Raw genomic sequence first — 19588 nt, 5'->3', positions numbered from 1 at the left:
GAGAGAGCGAGAGGGGGAGAGAGAGAGGGAGAGGGGAGAGAGAGGGAGAGGGGAGAGAGAGAGAGCGAGAGGGAGAGAGAGAGAGAGCGAGAGGGGGAGAGAGAGAGAGAGCGAGGGAGAGGGGAGAGAGAGGGAGAGGGGAGAGAGAGAGAGCGAGAGGGGAGAGAGAGAGAGAGAGAGAGGGAGAGGGGGAGAGAAAAGGCTGCTAGGAAGACACTATCTCTCTCGCTCTCACACTCGTTCACACACACACACACAGCGAGATATTTATTATGAGAGGGGGGGATACTGTAGTTATTATGACACTGGGGAGAGGAAGAGGTGATAATGAAGGCTTTCCTCCTCTCCTCTCAGTGTGCAGCCTCAGCCTGGCCGTTCTCATGCTAATGTCTCTGAGCTCAGACAAAAACAACCGACTCATTGCTCTTTTACAGCAACATGCTCCCCCCCCCCCCCCCCCTGCTCAGGGTCAGCAGGCATCTCAGAGACTCAGCAAGGAATATCATAATACTCACAGTACAGTATAATGTGGATGCTGTACTGTATACTGTACATATGGGCCATTTGGTTTGCTGTATGGATGTACTTACTGTAAGCGCTGTAATGTATATGATGTACTGTATGTACAGATGTAGGATCTTAATTTGAGACAGTTTGCCACAGCAGGAAAATGTGTGGTTTTGTACACCAGCTTCAAACCGCTGAAAGGACAATATTTTTGGTTATAGAAAATATTTTTCTCAGCATTTTAGATGGTACAATGATTCTCTACACTATACTAGCTTATTTTGTCACATAAACTATTCGAGTTTTAGCAACCAGGAAAATGGCATAGCGATTTCTGCATAGTTCAACTTTAAACCTCAAATACACAACAAGTTAAAAGATTATCCCGCACGACGGTGATCAAATGAAGATACTAAATCTGTATGCTACCTGCCCAGTCATTTGTGACCAACTGTCAGGCCATCTGCTCTGTTGACTCCTCATCGGCTGGACTAGAGGGGGATGCAGTAGAGCGGATTCTGTATGTGCTGTGTGTCAACGCAGTTGGGGTTAAAGTTCACTTGAGAATTATGAGGATTGGTCATTGCGGGACTTGTCATCACAATGGATATTGAGGGATTATTTAAATGGCACATTTTGATGTTTTGCAGCAGGAAACAAATACTAAACGTGTTTATACTCAACTGTAGCTGACCTCTGTAAAGTGTTTCCTTTAAAGCCGTTCTCCCTGCAGGGTTGTGTGGGAGTTGCTCCGCTACACTACCTGCTGCCTGCACTGTGAATCACAGTTTGCCATCTCCAAATCACAGTTTGCCATCTCATTCCCATCTTCGGTACTACTGATCCGTTGTAAAGATTCTTCCTCTCTATGTGTTTCCTTCTCAGGCCAGTTGAACCAGAAGGTCTGGGGTAAGAGGTACCCGGCGTGCAACAATGCCCGTCAGTCACCCATCGACGTCGACGAGACGTTCACCCAGGTCCGGGTGGAGTACCAGGGCCTGCAGCTGGAGGGCTGGGAGAAGAAGACCCCAGAGACCACCACCATCAACAACGACGGCAACACAGGTACTGTACGACATGAGCCGTTAAATACCCTACCCGTGGTAGTACAGTTCGGGTTGGCGTTATAGTGCGAGAAGGGTAATATCACGGGTCGTGTTCAGTGGGCACAAAACGTCACATGGTTATTAAGGAGTAAGAACAGATTGTTTCAGTGTCATATTAATCTTCTCATAGAGAGATAGTTATGGAAATATAACTCAATATGAGTGATGGGTTTATTGAGAGAGAGACAGAGACAGATAGATGGCGAGAGCAAGAGACAGCGAGAGAGAGAGGGGTGAGAATAATAGGTCTGTCTTCCAGAGGAAATGAAACGACTCTTGGGTATCATCTCTCCCAATATGTCTCCCTGTGGCTGTGTTATGAAAATGCTGCCTGTTGGTTAGCATTAATCTCTCTGTTCCAATACGCCGACAGAAAAGCAATTCACCAATAAAACAATCTCTTTGAAGCGTCTATTATGATTCTATTGTGTGGGGATAAGGATCAGGGAGACGGAGGAGGGATGTTGTGTGTCGATGTGTAAGACGTGTTTTCATATGGAAAAGGCTATTATATTATGGTTGTATTTTCATTGTAACATTTAAATGTGCTGAACATGTTCTGTATTTGTAATTCGAAATTAGACTGTGGCATGTACAAACTGTACGTACCATTGTGTATGCTGCCATAGAGCCGGTAATTAAAAGAATGTGTTTTCCAAGTGTATCGCAGGTGGGTAGGAAGCCTTGGAAGCCCAGGCTTCTCACATAGTCGAGTGAACTAGACAGGCTTTGGAAGGCTGCCCACGCAAAGACTAGTGGGTGGGTAATGGGTGGGTAATAGTGGGCAGACTAGTGGGTGGGTAATGTGGTTGTGTGTGTGTGTGTGTGTGTGTGTGTGTGTGTGTGTGTGTGTGTGTGTGTGTGTGTGTTCCAGTGGTGCTAGGCCTGGACGGGGAGTACTATGTGAGTGGCGGTGGTCTGAGCACCAGGTTCAGGTTGGGGAGGATGACGTTCCACTGGGGCCGCTGCAACGCCTCCTCAGACGGATCAGAACACAGCCTCAACGGACTCAAGTTCCCCCTGGAGGTGGCACATCGATCAATCAATCAATCAATCATAGCAAATAACACGCCACATCATGCCACACCACACCCCTGCAGTGCACAGTATGACCACGCGTCACTTTACGCCGACATTCCAAAGCCCCACCATGAATAACAATCTCTACTCCCCCTCTCTCTGTCTCTCTTTGCCTTTCTTTCTCTCTCTCTCTCTCTTTCTCACTCTCTCTCTCTTTCTCTGATCCAGATGCAGATCTTGTGTTATGAGTCAGGCCTGTACCAGTCTGTAGACGATGCGGTGAGGGGTGGAGGGAGGATCGCAGCGCTGGCTGTCCTGTTTGAGGTGGAGCTCTGACCCAATATCCACACTGCATGCCACTTAGCGTGAATCAATGCATCCTAGATCGTATGCGAGCACGTTAGTATGTCAACTCACTGTGACTTCTGCTCCACAGACCAGCCTAGATAACAACGACAACTACAACGCCATCTTAGAAGGGGTCAACAGCGTCAACAGGTTCGGTATGCAGCTGCTCATTATTCTACTCTATTTATTTGACTCTAATTTTACATTCTATTATTTCTATTTCTATATCCGGAGGGTTCAGGAGTCCAAGTGACCTACTAAAAGGAGGTGTATCGATCACTCTCACCTATCACTCTCTGTCGTTCAGGTAAGACTGGGAATGTCGAGCCCTTCTCTCTGCTGGCTCTGCTCCCGAACTCTACTGATAAATACTACATGTACAACGGTTCCCTCACCTCCCCGCCCTGCTCTGAGACGGTGGAGTGGATCGTCTTCAAACACACCGTGCCCATCTCTGAGACACAGGTGAGTGTCACACACACACATAAACACGGGGGTACACACACACACACACGTGATGATGTTACACGGTGAGTCAGTGTCACGATGAGGTCATACAGTGAGACAGCTTCCCAAGTGTGAGGAACAGAGCAGCAGGAGAACAGGAGTGTGTTTGCGGCCGGCAAAGCGAGGTGTGACGTGGGCATATATACTCAGTGGGCACAGATCTCAGCCTCTCAAAGACACCACGAAAATAGAGCAGCACTCTCCCTGATTTCTGCCATGACAATTCTTGAAACACTCCACCATCAGACCTTACACACACACACACACACACACACACACACACACACACACACACACACACACACACACACACACACACACACACACACACACACACACACACACACACACACACACACACACACACACACACACACACACACACACACACACACACACACACACACACACACAATATCAATATTTCACTACAGCAGCAGTAGCAGTAGGAGCAGGAAGACACTGCAGAGACAACAACTCCCCCTCCACAGGGGAGGACCTTCCCATTTCCCCTCCACTTCCTGCTCTTTAGATCTCGGTTTGAACCGGCCTGGAGCAGGACTGCTCTAGTTAACTCGCACAGGATCTCTGCCTGCCTCATCTATTCTCCATCATCCACTTTAGAGCAGAAAGTGTTTTTTCAACATTTAGGAAGGGTAGAAGTAAGGTATTGGCAGAAACAAGCTGATGACTCTTAACCATCGAAGGTTAAAGTGCTACTTTGGTGAAGCACACAAGACATAAATGAATGCACATCTCTCACATCTCTCTCTCAATTTCTCTCTGTCTCGCTCTCTCTGTCTCTCAGTTGGAGGTGTTCTGTGAGGTGATGACCATGCAGCAGGCAGGCTATGTGATGCTGATGGACTACCTCCAGAACAACTTCAGGGAGCAGCAGCAGCAGTTCTTGGGCCAGGTCTTCTCCTCCTACACTGGAACAGAGGAGGTCCTCACTCCCAGTATGTATCCGTAACTCTTAACCCTGAACCCTAACCTCTGACCCCTGACCCTCACACTCCTACACAGGCACAGTTGAGGTCCTCACCCCCCGGTTTGTACCTGTAGGCTATACCCTGAACCCTAACCTCTAACCCTAGACCCCTGATCCTTACCCTCACCTTACAATGGCAAAGATGATCCTCACTCCTAGTACGTAAATTAGTACGTACCCTTAACTTATAACCCCTGACCTCTAAACCCTTACTATTAGCCCCTAACTCTAACTCTGGCCTTCACCTTTGTCATTTATGTTGTCATTTATAGTATGTACCTGTTTTACTTTAATGCCTGACCTCTGACCCTTATCTACCCGCTGACCCCAACACCTGACCCCTAGCCTTCTGCACCCACCCTAACTACCACATGCTGACCTTGCTCCTGGCTTCTCTCTTCTCCCATACTAGACCTCTGTAAAACCATAGCATGATTCACACTCACACTGAGCTGTACTGTAACACTAACAGGCCATACTGTGAAGTAGAAACTAGCGTCAAAAGCCCCCGATCTTGTAACCAGTCACATAGGGAAGATCTCAAATGCAGACTCCTCGCGTCCTCTTTCCTCTCTACTCGTCTCCTTCTCAAAACCGATTGGATGAGAAAGCTAGAGGTCCCGCCCCTCGGACCTTCTCCTCCAATGGATTTTGAGGAGGCCAGGACGCGAGGAGTATGCAATTGAGATTCCCCTATATTTTCATCATTGATGTTTTAGAGCCTACTCCCAAGGTCTTACGAGTGCAGCTCATCAAAAGAACTCCTCTCTCTCTCTCTCTCTCTCTCTCTCTCTCTCTCTCTCTCTCTCTCTCTCTCTCTCTCTCTCTCTCTCTCTCTCTCTCTCTCTCTCTCTCTGCCTTTTAAAAAGACCCCAAATAAGCTCTCTGGGTTGCTAGGAAACCTGACTTTGTAATTCCCCCTCTTTCAGTGTAGCAATTTATTTGACATTTTCTCTTTTTTGAAATTGAAATATGTCTGTTCAGAAATGCAAAATGCAAAAAGCATGGATATCTACACCCTTTCCATATCTATACCCAAAATGTCTCCCTTTACCTCTTCCTTTCCCTCTTCCAGTGTTGCTCTAAGAGAGACATTGTTGTCTACCTACATGTTTTCCTTAGGAAAGCTCAATCCCAATTTCCCATTGTCTCCCCAGTGTTGAAAATGGACATATTCCCAATCTGACCATGTTGATAACCAGACACAAACATATGTTATCATCAGAGATTATATTTGAATCTAACGTAATCTAACCTCCTTTTTCTGTGTTCTCCAGTGTGCAGCTCGGAACCTCAGAACATGCAGGCGGATGCCCAGAACGAAACTACCATCATGGTGATGTGGGAGCGCCCCCGTGTGGTGTATGACACCACCATCGACTGGTACTCTGTCACCTACCAGCGGCTGCAGGACCAGAACCAGCCAAAACACGAGTACCGCACCGACGGAGACCAGGACGTGGTAATACACCTATCTACTTATCCATCTACTGTTGCATAGCATACCAGTCAGTGCTGGAAGCAACTACTTGTCTGTGGATCGTCTCTCCCTCACTCTCTCTTTCGCTCTCTCTCTCCCTCACTCTCTCTTTCTCTCTCTCTCTCCCTCTCTCTCTCTCTCTCTCCCTCCCTCCCTCACTCTCTCTTTCTCTCTCTCTCTCCCTCACTCTCTCTTTCTCTCTCTCTCTCTCTCCCTCCCTCACTCTCTCTTTCTCTCTCTCGCTCTCTCCCTCCCTCACTCTCTCTTTCTCTCTCTCTCTCCCTCTCTCTCTCTCTCTCTCGCGCGCTCTCTCACTTTCTCTCCATTTCTCGTACGTTCTCTCTCTCTCATGATTATTTTGTGTTGTTGCTGGAGGCTGTTGCCATAGTGATAACCAAAAGATACCTGTAAACCATCTGGCCTGAGGTTTACAATATGCAATATCAATACGGCTGTGATTGTTTTTGTTGTGTGTGTGCGGTGGTTTGTGTTCATCAGACCTTATGTGCCTTCCTACACAAATCGATAGCATTGCATGTAAGTCAGAAATCAACCTCATATGTTAAATAGGGTGAAAGAAGCTGAGACAAGCAACTGACCATCACTACTGTAATTGGCTGACTTATTGATGAGTGTGATTGGCTGATGTATTGATGAGTTGACTGACATATTATTTGATCAATCACCCTCTCTCAGGGGGCCATCATCCCCGGCCTCCTGTCCAACAGCAGCTATGTGGTCCAGGTGGTAGCTGTCTGCACCAATGGCCTGACGGGACGCTGGAGTGACCAGATTATAGTGGACATGCCCCAGGAGGACCCGGGTGAGACCAGCTATAGTCTCGGGCACCCACAACCAAACATTTGAACATTTGAATGTTAAGGCTGTCACGAGAGACCCGATTCTAAAAGGGATTTTTAGCCCAGGAAAAGGCTGACTCTGTGTCCAGCGTGAGCCTATGTCACTCAGATTCATAGGAGAGAGTAAAGAACTTAGGTTAACGGACGTGAAAGTTGAAAGTAAGTATGAAAGTTATCAAAAGAGCTGTACTCATCATGACAGTCTAATATATATATACCCACCCATTCTCTTTTCTCCAGAGATTGAGTCTGATCCAGACAATACAGACCCTGAGGATATATTGGAACCAGTAGACCAGGTCCCAGTAGACCAGAACCCAGTAGAAGAGAGCAGAACCAGAGAGGATCGCCAGCAGATTTTCCCTGACCAGCCCTCCACCACTGCTGCCTCCCAGGTGAGCTCTGTGCCAGTACCACCAGGGACCAGAGATGACCAGAACCGGATCGACCAGGACCCTGTGGACAAACCCAAGAAGGACCAGACCAGGAAGGACAAGAAGAAGCAGCGTATCCCTCCGCACCGCCCCTTCACCAGCGCTGCCTCCAACGGCAAGAGTGCCATGTGGGTCACCATGGTGACCGACCAGCCGGGGTTCCTGATTCCCGTCTCCCGGACGAACAGCCCGCCGCCTGTCCGCCGGCCAATCACAGAGGAGGCCTCGTTGTCGCGGTCGCCTCAGCAGAACCGGAACCAAAACCGTGGTTCCGCTGCCCAGAAACCTGACGTTTCCGGTATCGGCCTGATACCCCCAGAGGGCGATATGTACACCCCTCCGGCGGGGGGCATGGTGGTCACTGATGTTTACTACGAGGACGTTGTCAACACCTCTGCCTTAGAGTTCGCAGCTACGCCATCTAGAACAACACGGAACAAAACACTGGATGATAGAGTTCTCAGTCCGGTTACTGCCAGACCTAAAGTCACAATGAAAGGACGGGACAGGGGCTTGGTTTTGACCTCCAGGCTCTCTGATAACAGAGTTAGCACAGTGACAAGGGCCACCCCTATTCAACAGACCCCGGTTTCTGTAACCTCAACCCCCTCTGTGCCCTGGATCAGATCCAGGACTTCAAGTCCCAGCAACTCCCTCTCCACGGCCTACGGCTCCTCCACTACCTCAGGCCTCGTCAAGGTCTTACAGCACACCACCCAGCCCATATTCACCGGTAAGAAACACCTGTTTACCCTGCAGCCCTGCATGTGTGCTGTAAATGTCTGTGTGTGTACATATAAAATACATGACACATTACCTTTATGCCTTTGCCTCTCCTCCTGTTGCCAAAACGTGGTACTGTATAGTGCACTCTTACATTGTTTGGTTTTATGGTGGTTGTTTGAGGGTAGAATGATGGTTGTATGATGGTTGTTTGAGGGTTGTTTGATGGTTGTATGAAGGTTGTGTTTTGGTTGTGTGGCGTTTGTATGATGGTTGTGTGATGGTTGTGTGATGGTTGTTTGATGGTTGTGTGACCTGTACCTCTCTGCTTTGTCCATCTGCCTCTCTCTGCCTGCTGCGCTGTCGATAAGGGTGATATTGCCGCTTAGACCTACGATGGTGATAATGATGGTGGCGCTCTACTGGCTGGTGTTGGTTACGCTGGTGATGTGCCGTAACAGTCCAGCTCTTACCCTTTTCGACTTTTCTCTCATCCTTTGGCTGCCCAGCGGTTCATACTGGGACACACTGGTACTTCAGAGATCCATGTCTTCTACCAGTACCCAGCGGTGGTGGTACTCCTCTGCCAGTCTGTCTTCCTTCCCTTGAATCATAAGGATTCACATCTTATGTCTCCTTCTGGGACTCTTTACCTGCCTTGCTGTGTGTGAGCTGGCTGCTCCTCCCTGACTCCAGTCTGCTGTCTGGTGGCTGCTCTGTTTAACCGCTCAGACTCTGTGGTTGTTATGCTCCTCTCTGGTGGTCTGATGTAGTGTTGTTAAGTATTCAGTGTAGTGCTTATTTTTCACACTCAGTCTGACCAGACAGGCCTCTCTGTTCCAGACAATACCATCTTTCAGAGGGGGACTTGGGTTCAGCAGCCCACAGACCCTCTCAACTTTCCAGCCCCGTACCCCTCTGTCTCCCACTCTGAAGAGGATTCTCTCACACCCTCCCAAGGGAGCTACACCCCCTTGCACCGTTCTCTCAGCCATTCAGAAGAGACAGCAACCCTCTACCCGTCTGTCACCCCCTCCGAAAAAGACACCACCCTCTCCCCCTCTGTCTACCCCTCTGAAGAGGACCCCAGGTCGGACAGACAGGGGGTGACCTCTCAGGTTGGACGGACAGACATCAGTGGCTCAGGCTCGGGCCTCTACGGGGACGGGGTCAACCTAGGTCAGGACTGGCTGAGAGAGGCGACACTTTCCCTTGGGCCAGACCTACGTTCACTCACACCGGCCTCTGCCATGGACCCAACAGAGGAAGAGACACTGGAAGAGAGCAGCGGTGACTTAGGGGATCTTTCCTCTAGCTTCTACTTTGAGAGTGAGACTGGTAGTGGTGTGTCCGAGGTGGACAGAGCCGGGGCCAATCTCCAGGGGTCTGTGGTGCTGGGGGAGGCTAGTGGGTCTGGAGATGGAGGTGGAGGGGTCCAAGTGGAGCCTGGTAACTCTGGTATAGAGCTGCATATCCCTTGTATAGATCTACATGTCCCTTTTCTCCCTGACAGCAGGGCTGTGGAGGAGCTGAGGAAAGGTAACGTACACACAGGGCTCTCCAATCATGGTGGCGGGTTAGGTGATGTTATTCCGAGAGTGATATGAGATTTCCTTGTGTAGCAGAGGAAATATGATTATGGCATTTGTACTCAATGAGGTGGTAACAGATTTCCTACCGATTTTAAATGAATAAAGGATGTTTTTTCAAATCCAGGGTGTTTATTTATTTACAGACTCGTATGCATAATAACAGATTCTTTCTCCCCCCCAGAGATCAATAACAGCAGCCATGAATCAAGGGTAGAAATGGTGGGAAGTGTTGCTGAGAGGGAGAGGAGGACAGTGGTCCCTCTGGCTGTGGTATCCACCCTCACCATTATCTGTCTACTGGTCCTGGTGGGCATCCTCATCTACTGGAGGTACGATTAGCACACTGTACTGTTAGCCGTTTTGTCATTTCATCTGTAACTTACTGTATAAACTGAATACAGTAGATTACCATACATTCCACAGTAAAATACCATACATTTGTTTTTCCAGCACACTGTAAGACCTTTCTATCATTTCAAAACCTATCAAATGCACAGTATTTTACGGTATTGATTATGGTGCATTGTGGTGAAATATTGTGTGAGCAGCTCATAGAGTTGATCAGACTGTTGATTGTGGCCTGTGGAATGTTGTCCGACTCCTTCTCCATTGGCTGTGCAAAGTTACTGGATATTGGCGGAAACTGGAACACGCTGTCGTACATGTCAATCCAGAGCATCCCAAACATGCTCAATTGGTGACATATTATCCCCAGCACAAGATGCACCTGTGTAATGATCATGCTGTTTAATCAGCTTCTTGATATGCCACACTGGTCAGGTGGATGGATTATCTTGGCAAAGGAGAAATGCAAACTAACAGGGGTGTAAACAAATTTGTGCACAACATTTGAGAGAAATACATTTTTTGTGCAAATGAAAAATGTCTGTGATCTTTTATTTCAGCTCATGAAACATGGGACCAACACTTTGCATGTTGCGTTTATATTTTTGTTCAGTGTATATATAGGGAACAGATCAGAGTAGAAGTGGGTCTTTTAACTTTTACTGCCTCAGAAACCCGGATCCGGGAGCACCCCCCACCCCCCACACACTGATTAGCATAGATAGCATAGCTTCAGAAGTAGATAGTAGCATCTAAATATCATTAAATCACAAGTCCAAGACACCAGATGAAAGATACAGATCTTGTGAATAAAGCCACCATTTCAGATTTTTAAAATGTTTTACAGGGAAGACAAAATATGTAAATCTATTAGCTAAACACGTTAGCAAAATACACCACTATTCTAACTCCATCAGTTTCTTACTCCTTCAGGTGCTATCACCAATTCGGCTCAACTAAGATATTGATAGCCAATAACCTATAAAAAAAACCATCAGATGACAGTCTGATAACATATTCATGGTATAGGATAGTTTTTGTTAGAAAAAAGTGCATATTTCAGGTAGAAATCACAGTTTACAATTGCACCGACCATCACAAATCCACTAGAATTACTAGATAGAGCAACGTGTATGACCAATTTACTCATCATAAAACATTTCATAAAAATAGACAAAGCATAGCAATGGAAAGACCCAGTTCTTGTGATTTCAGACCATATTTCAGATTTTCTAAGCGTTTTTCAGCGAAAACACAATAAATCGATAAGTTAGCATACTACATGTTCCAACGTTACCAGAGCATCGATTCCAGCCAAAGAGCGCTATAACGTAACCACCGCCAAAAGATATTAATTTTTTCACTAACCTTCTCAGAATTCTTCCGATGACACTCCTGTAACATCATTTTACAACATACATATACAGTTTGTTCGAAAAGGTGCATATTTAGCCATACAAAACCGTGGTTACACAATGAAAATACTAGGAAATCAAGCCTCAATATGTCTGACGTCATCTATCAGAGTGATCTAGTTTAATTAAAAGCTAATCATATACTTGACTAAAAAATACAGGGTTGACAGGAATCGAAAGACAAATTAGTTCTTAATGCAACCGCTGATTTACATTTTTAAAATTATCCTTACTTTTCAATACAGGGTTGGCCAAGTGAAGCTATACCAAACAAAATGGCGATATATGCGTTTAAAATATTTCGACAGAAACACGGTTTATCATATTAAATATTGCTTACTTTGAGCTGATCTTCCATCATATTCTTGGGCAATGTATCCTTTCTATGTTATAAACGTCTTTTGGTCGATAGATGTCCTCTGTCCTTCGAAATGTCCATCACCAACGACCGACACCCTAAAGCGTGTCCAAACTTTCAGAGTGCACGACAAAGAAATTCCTCAAAATCGCACTAAACGGATATAAATTGATATAAAACGGTTAAAATTCACTACATTATGATGTTTTTAACAACTATAACGACTGAAAACATGACCGGAGAAATACTGCTGGTTAGAAAACGATTTGGAACGAGGCAGGTCCGATGTCCTTTACGCTTCAGGCGCACGTTGAGAAAGGGTGGTCTCTGTACATTTTCGTCTTTTATAATGGCTGTGAACGTCCCATCGATTCCATTGAAAACGTGATGACGTACAGACACCCAGAGGAAGACGTAGGCAGTGTCGGTTTCTTCATAGCATTCACTGTCGCCTTAAAAACAGACCCCAGATCAGAGGTAAAAATTTCTGAAATCTGAACCCTGTCATGAAAAGTGCTGTAGAAATTGTTCTGTACCACTCAGAGACAAAATTTCAACTCCTATAGAAACTATAGACTGTTTTCTATCCAATAATAACAATAATATGCATATTGTACGATCAAGAATTGAGTACGAGGCAGTTTAATTTGGAAATGTAAAAAAAAAAATAATGCTAACAGCTCCCCCTATTGACAAAAGGTATTAATGGCTGAATATTTACCCATGTCCATTCGATCTGTTTTGCCCTTTAATCACAGACAGTTTGGAAGCCTTTGATTAGGCCTCTAGAAGTGCAAGTGATATGAAACACCTAGTTTGCACTAATATGCAAATGCCTACAGCCAACCTGCTTGCTCTAATCCAGGGGTGTCAAAGTCAAATGGACGGAGGGCCAAATAAAAAATTTAGCTACAAGCCGAGGGCCGGACTGTTCGAATGTTCATTGAAAAATTTTTAAATGACGCATATAGTCTAGTGAACCTAATTGAACCTACTGAAAACCTAACAAATATATTCCAATATGATCAGATAAATAAAGCAATATTTTCTTATGGCTCTGTCAGTAATCTTTAATTTTCAACAGACACAAAAGACAAATTTCCTTTATATAAAAATCCCCATAACATGAACATTAAATGAAAGAAACCGGTATTCAAGGCACCATCAGTAGCCTATATTTTCTATTTTAGCAAAAGTGGGCTAAATTTACTTCAAAGAAAAAAACAATAATAGCAATTTTCTATCATCCACTCAACTGAAATATTTTTAAAATATAATTGGATTGAAATACAATAAAATAAAGTGCAAAAATCTATTAATCAAAAACAACACTTTGTTTAAGGAGAAGTAACATGCAGTGAAAACAAATATTAAACTTTAACTTTTAAACTTGAACTGAGTAAAAACTCTAAATATGTGATTGCACAGTAATGTTCACTTGTTTGAGGTTGAGGGTGATACTTGGTGGTGTCCCATCTTTTCCACAAGTTCATCAATGTTCGGGGTAAGGCTCTGAGCTGAGGAAATCCTCAGAATTGAGTGGAGGTGTTCAGCAGTAAGTCGACTTCTGTGTGATGTTTTGTTCAGGTTCATCAAAGAAAACAGTTGTTCACACAGGTATGTGCTGCCAAACATAGACAACGTTTGAGCAGCCTGGATGCGCAGCTGGGGCATTGTGTCGGGGAGGAAACGGGCGAACTCCGCAGCACCCACTGCCGCATATTTTGCCCTCAGTGCATCATTGCATTGGAGGTCAATCAACTCCATTTGGAGGTTTGGTGGTGAGCTTTCCACGTCAACAGCAAATGGGTTACCGAGCAGTTCCAACCTGCTTTTTTGTGCTTCAAAGTCAGCAAATCGGCGTCGAAAGTCAGCGGCAAGCATACCTATTTTATCAGCCAACTGTGCGCTCGGGAACGCACTGGTAGAGAGCTTCTCTTTCATGGTCTGGCAGCTGGGAAAGTGGCTCAAATTTTCTTTCCGCATCTGCGTCTCCCACAGAGTCAGTTTGGTTTTAAATGCCTTCACTGTACTGTACATATCAGAGATGACATGATCCCGACCCTGCAGCTGCAAGTTCATTGCATTCAGATGACTCGTAATGTCACACAGAAAAGCCATTTCACACAGAAACATTTCGTCTCGGAGTTGTGTTGTGTCTTTCCCTTTGCTGTCCAAGAACAGACAAATCTCCTCACGAAGCTCGAAACATCTTTGAAGCACCTTTCCCTGGCTTAGCCATCGCACCTCTGTGTGATAAGGCAAATCACCATGCTCCGTTTCTAACTCCGTCAGAAATGCCTTGAACTGGCGGTGATTCAAACCTTTGGCTCTGATAAAGTTAACTGTGCGCGTGATGATGCTCATTACATGCTCCATTTTCAAGGCTTTACCGCACAACGCTTCCTGGTGTATGATACAATGATAAGCTGTCAGCTCACCTGTCGCGTTTTCCTCTTGCATCTTTTCCCGTATCTTCGCCACCAGTCCGCTCCTGTGTCCACACATCGCAGGTGCTCCGTCGGTTGTCAAACCCACGAGTTTTTCCCAAGGCAGCTCCATCTCATTTACACATCTTGACACCTCTTCATACAAATCATGCCCCGTAGTTGTGCCATGCATAGGACGTAAAGCCAAAAACTCCTCTGTCACGCTTAGGCTGGAGTCCACTCCGCGGATGAAAATTGACAACTGGGCAATGTCAGAAATGTCGGTGCTCTCATCCACAGCCAAGGAATATGCAATGAAATCTTTTCCCTTTTTCACAAGCTGCTCTTTTAGATTGATGGACAACTGGTCTACTCTCTCGGCAATGGTGTTTCTGCTCAGACTCACATTTAAAAAGAGTTGCCTTTTTTCTGGGCAAACTTCGTCACAAACTTTAATCATGCAGTTTTTGATGAAATCCCCCTCCGTAAATGGCCGGGCTGATTTAGCGATCTCTTCTGCCAAAATAAAACTGGCCTTGACAGCAGCCTGGCCTTGTGATTTGGCTTTTTTGAACAGAGCCTGTCGAGATTTGAGGCCTCGTTTTAATTCCTCTGCCTTTTGTAGCCTTTGTTCCATGTCCATATTCTTGTTTTTGTCCGCGTGTTTCGTTTCATAATGTCGTCTCAGATTATACTCTTTCAGTACCGCCACACTTTCTCCACACAGAAGACACACAGGTTTTCCAGCTACCTCCGTGAACATATACTCCGACTCCCACCTTGTTTGAAACCCCCGGTTCTCAGTGTCCACCTTCCGTTTTGCCATTTTTGATGGGTATCTGAAAGTTAATTTTACTGTGATGCTGACGACTGCTGTGCCAATAAATATTGAAATGAAGCAGCCTACTGCTCGGTGCGTCACCGTTGCATTGTGGGAAATGTAGTATTGGTGCGTGTAAAAGATCTGCGGGCTGCCGGCTTGCTGCGGTCTGCGGGCCGGTTCTAATAATAAATCAAGATCATCCCAGGGGCCGTAAAAAACCTTCTCGCGGGCCGGATGTGGCCCGCGGGCCTTGACTCTGACATATGTGCTCTAATCCCTTGTAATTACAGTAAAATACTGTATTTTATATAGTTTAATAGTCAGTTTTGCTGTATTGTACTGTGTTGCATTGCTCTGTCATCAAGTTACTGTAAATATCTCAGTATTGTATTGGCACTATCCAGAGATATATCATAAGATATATTGTTGTAATTACAAGTAATGGAGAAGCTTTTCACTTGCTATGACTGTGATTTTTTTTCTCAACCTTGGTTGAATACACTGACTGTAAGTTGCTAAGGACAAGATCACCCGCTAAATGACCAAAATGTAAATGTAAAAATGAAAACTTGCAACGAACACTGGGTAATATGTTGCTGCATGGGTTATTCCAATAATATACTGTAGTTAGATTACAGTCACATTTTTGGTACCGTAAAATGAATTACTGTAAAATGTATCACAGTAGCTGTACTCTAAAAAACATTACAGTAACTTACTGGCCAATTACAGGACATTTTTTACAGTGTATGTTCAGATAGAAATGTATTGTGTCGAGCAGGTATGATTGTCTGCTCTGTAGAATTGGGAGTCGTGTCAGCTCTATTAATTATATTTCTATTTGCAACGTTTGTTCAACAGAAACTGCTTCCAGACGGTTGACTTCTACACTGAAGACACCGCCTCACCCAAAGTCATCTCTGCTCTGTCTTCACCTCTGCTGCTTGCCACAGGTAACACACGCACTCACACTCGCACACACACACACACCACACACACACCTTTGTCCATTCATCCTTGCCTGCCTGTGTTTCCAGAAGAGCACGAGGCGCTGTCAGTGAAGCAGTTTGTGAAGCACGTGGCAGAGCTCCACCAGACCAACACCTTCTCCAAGGAGTTCGAGGTGAGGGAGACATCAGCCTGATGCTACTGTATGTGTTACACTCTTAATGCTCCCCAGCAGTATTAACATCACCTAGACATAGTGTTGTAGTCATGGTTGGGATTTGACCCTCACTGCTTACTAAAGCTGTCATTATTCCTTTCTAATCAATAAAAGTCTATGTTAGTTCAGACTATAACTGAACTCAACACTACTGGTAAGTGAGGCATCCTGTCTGAAAGGTGGCACTGTCTGAAACAGAAACGTTTGTTTAAGGGCCAATGAGAATGGTTAGAGTACCGTTTTAGTTATTGTCTGTAGATGTTACTACGTGTATTAGATGTCCCTATCTATCTCAGTGTAACTGTTGTGGTTGTGGGTTAGCATGTTGAGGGTGTACTGTGTGTTTGGGTGAGGTACCACATTACACTGTCTCTGTAGGTAACCTTACTCTAACAAACCCTGTACATAGCTATAGATACACAGAGTTGGGCAAACCTTGTAGACATTTTAGTGCCATGTTCACACCACCCATTCCAAGACAATGTTCCAATAGAATGTTAGGTGTCAACATGGCGTACAGTTTGCAAAACTGTGTGGATCAGTAGGTGACTCTGTCAATAGGCATGGCCACTACCTCCAGACACACACACACACACACACACAGAGCTGTTCCTCATGTCTGTGTATCTGCACTGACTGGTCACTGTGTGTCGCCCCGACCCCTCATCGCTGTGCCTTCTGCATTCTCACCCCCTCCTCCCCACCGCCCTTCCACCTCCCATTCTCACCCCCCGCCCCTCCTTCCTCCCCCTCCCATTAGATTGTGACAGAGTGTTATGAGGTAAGACTCCCTTTGTGTTAGATTAGATATGTGCACGGTATCAAAGATGTGATCTCATCTTATCCTGATTCATCAGGACTTCCTGAATCTTTGATGTTTGGCCTCAGAATCAGGAAGACCGTTTCTCTTTATCCTGTCATTGGAATTGACGGATAGTGTTTTCTTTGCTGCATGGATCACATCTCTGAGTAGCTGTACTGTCTGCTGTCATGTATTTTAGTGCTTTCTTGTTTGTTGTGTTCTTCTTGCATGCTACCTTCTGTTTGATAATTGGACTCTGGCCGGGTTGTGTGTGTTGGCTCGTAATGGCTCAGTGTGTGTGTGTGTGCGCGTGTGCGCGTGTGTGCGCGTGTGTGTGTGTGTGCGTGTGTGTGTGTGTGTGTGTGTGTGTGTGTGTGTGTGTGTGTGTGTGTGTGTGTGTGTGTGTGTGTGTGTGTGTGTGTGTGTGTGTGTGTGTGTGTGTGTGTGTGTGTGTGTGTGTGTGTGTGTGTGTGTGTGTGTGTGTGTGTGTACGTGCGGATGTGTGTACGTGCGGATGTGTGTATTGGTCATTGGGCGGGGTTGTGTGACTGAGTGCCGGTGTGTGTTTCTCTTACAGGAGGTGCAGTCATGCACGGTGGAGATGGGCATCACCACTGACAGCTCCAACCACCCAGACAACAAGAACAAGAACCGATACATCAACATCATGGCCTGTACGTCTCTCACACACACACACACACACACACACACACACACACACACACACACACACAGACAGACACACACACACACACACACACACACACACACACACACACTATTCATTAACCCTCTTTGTTGGTCTAGATGACCACAGCAGAGTCAAACTACTGGAAGAGGGAAAAGGTGGAGACTACATCAATGCAAACTTTGTTGATGTAAGTAGCTCCTCTCCTAATCATTCATATCATTCATATCTATATCGAATACTAAACATGTACGTACACTATGTAAATGGGATTAGTATAGAAATACGGACTGAGGGGTAGTATGAAAGATTGACTGGATGATTGGTTGATTGATTGATCTGTGTATGTGTGTGGGTGTGTGTGTGTGTGTTCCTGTCAGGGTTTTGAGCGTACAAGGGCCTACATCGCAGCCCAGGGGCCCCTGAAGTTTGGAACAGAGGACTTCTGGAGGATGGTGTGGCAGGAGAATGTTGGAGTCATCGTCATGATCACCAACCTGTTGGAGAAGGGGCGGGTCAGTTAGTCACACAGACAGACTGCAGGCTGGGGCACTGTGTTAAAGTTTAACTTTTACTTGGTACTCATCCCGGATCCGGGAGCACCCCCCACAGTAAAAAAGCTGACTAGCATAGCCTAGCATAGCGTCACAAGTAAATACAAGCATCTAAATATCATTAAATCACAAGTCCAAGACACCAGAAGAAAGATACAGATCTTGTGAATCCAGCCATCATTTCTGATTTTTAAAATGTTTTACAGGGAAGACACAATATGTAAATCTATTAGCTAACCACGTTAGCAAAAGACACCACTTTTTTTACTCCACCAGTTTTTTACTCCATCAGTAGCTATCACTAATTCGACTAAATAAAGATATATATAGCCACTAACCAAGAAACAACTTCATAAGATGACAGTCTGATAACATATTTATGGTATAGGATATGTTTTTTTAGAAAAATGTGCATTTTTCAGGTATAAATCACAGTTCTACATTGCAGCTGCAATCTGAAATAGCGTTGGAAGCAGCCGGAATAATTACAGAGACCGACGTCAATTACCAAAATACTCATCCTAAAACATTTCTGAAAAATACACAGCCTACAGCAATTGAAAGACAAAGATCTTGTGAATCCAGACAATATTTCAGATTTTCTAAGTGTTTTACAGCGAAAACACAATATATCGTTATATTAGCATACCACATGAGCTAACATCACACCAGCATTAAATCAAGGCAAAAGGGGCGATAACGTTATCGCCACCAAAATATATTAATTTTTTCACTAACCTTCTCAGAATTCTTCAGATGACAGTCCTGTAACATCATATTACACAATGCATATAGAGTTTGTTCGAAAATGTGCATATTTAGCATCACAAATCGTGGTTATGCAATGTAATCTGTCAAAACATGGCATGCATTCGGGCCGGCGCCATCTTGGAAAGGCACCTATGTTTACGATTATTTATCGATTAGATTGACAAAAAAAATACAGGTTGGACAGCTAATGAAAGATGCATTGGTTATTAATGCAACCGCTGATTTAGATTTTTAAAATTTACGTTACTAGACATACATTGTGAGTTACAGCCAGACTAGTGCCGCAAAAAATGGCTGACAACTGCGTTTACATTTTTCCACATAAATACGGAATAAAATCATAAATAACTCTTACTTTTGGACGAGCTTCCATCAGTATCTTGGGCAATGTGTCCTTTGTCCAAAATAATCGTTGCTTTGTTGTAAAACGACCTCCTCAACTTCAGAACTAGCAGCTAACGATAGCTACACGGCACACACATGCCCAAATCCTCAAACGCAATACTAAGGAAATTCAGAAAAATAGCAATATACTCGCATAAACTGATATAAATCGGTTTCAAATAACTTCGTTATGATGTTTCTAACACCTATATCGAATTAAATCACAGACGGATATATCTTTGATCAATAACGAGAGCTTTTGAGCATGCGATTCTGATGTCCTCCC

General features: G+C 45.0%; 1 protein-coding gene across 1 annotated transcript in view; it reads left to right on the top strand.

The window, feature by feature from the left end:
• The window catches only part of LOC139533315 (receptor-type tyrosine-protein phosphatase zeta-like), a 31385-nt gene that overhangs the window by 1319 nt on the left and 10478 nt on the right, over positions 1-19588 (top strand). The window contains exons 2-17 of the mRNA XM_071331373.1: positions 1393-1572; positions 2488-2639; positions 2862-2957; positions 3070-3136; positions 3289-3446; positions 4297-4447; positions 5757-5941; positions 6656-6782; positions 7060-7986; positions 9750-9897; positions 15800-15891; positions 15976-16061; positions 16864-16884; positions 17483-17579; positions 17713-17783; positions 17974-18108. Coding sequence (XP_071187474.1) covers positions 1393-1572; positions 2488-2639; positions 2862-2957; positions 3070-3136; positions 3289-3446; positions 4297-4447; positions 5757-5941; positions 6656-6782; positions 7060-7986; positions 9750-9897; positions 15800-15891; positions 15976-16061; positions 16864-16884; positions 17483-17579; positions 17713-17783; positions 17974-18108 — 2693 coding nt within the window. The remainder of the gene's footprint in view (positions 1-1392; positions 1573-2487; positions 2640-2861; positions 2958-3069; positions 3137-3288; positions 3447-4296; positions 4448-5756; positions 5942-6655; positions 6783-7059; positions 7987-9749; positions 9898-15799; positions 15892-15975; positions 16062-16863; positions 16885-17482; positions 17580-17712; positions 17784-17973; positions 18109-19588) is intronic.

This window comes from Salvelinus alpinus, chromosome 11 (assembly GCF_045679555.1).
Source record: "Salvelinus alpinus chromosome 11, SLU_Salpinus.1, whole genome shotgun sequence".
In the NCBI taxonomy this organism is placed as follows: domain Eukaryota; kingdom Metazoa; phylum Chordata; class Actinopteri; order Salmoniformes; family Salmonidae; genus Salvelinus; species Salvelinus alpinus.
Note: the sequence above shows the minus strand (reverse complement) of the source record. Positions and strands in the feature narration are given on the sequence as shown.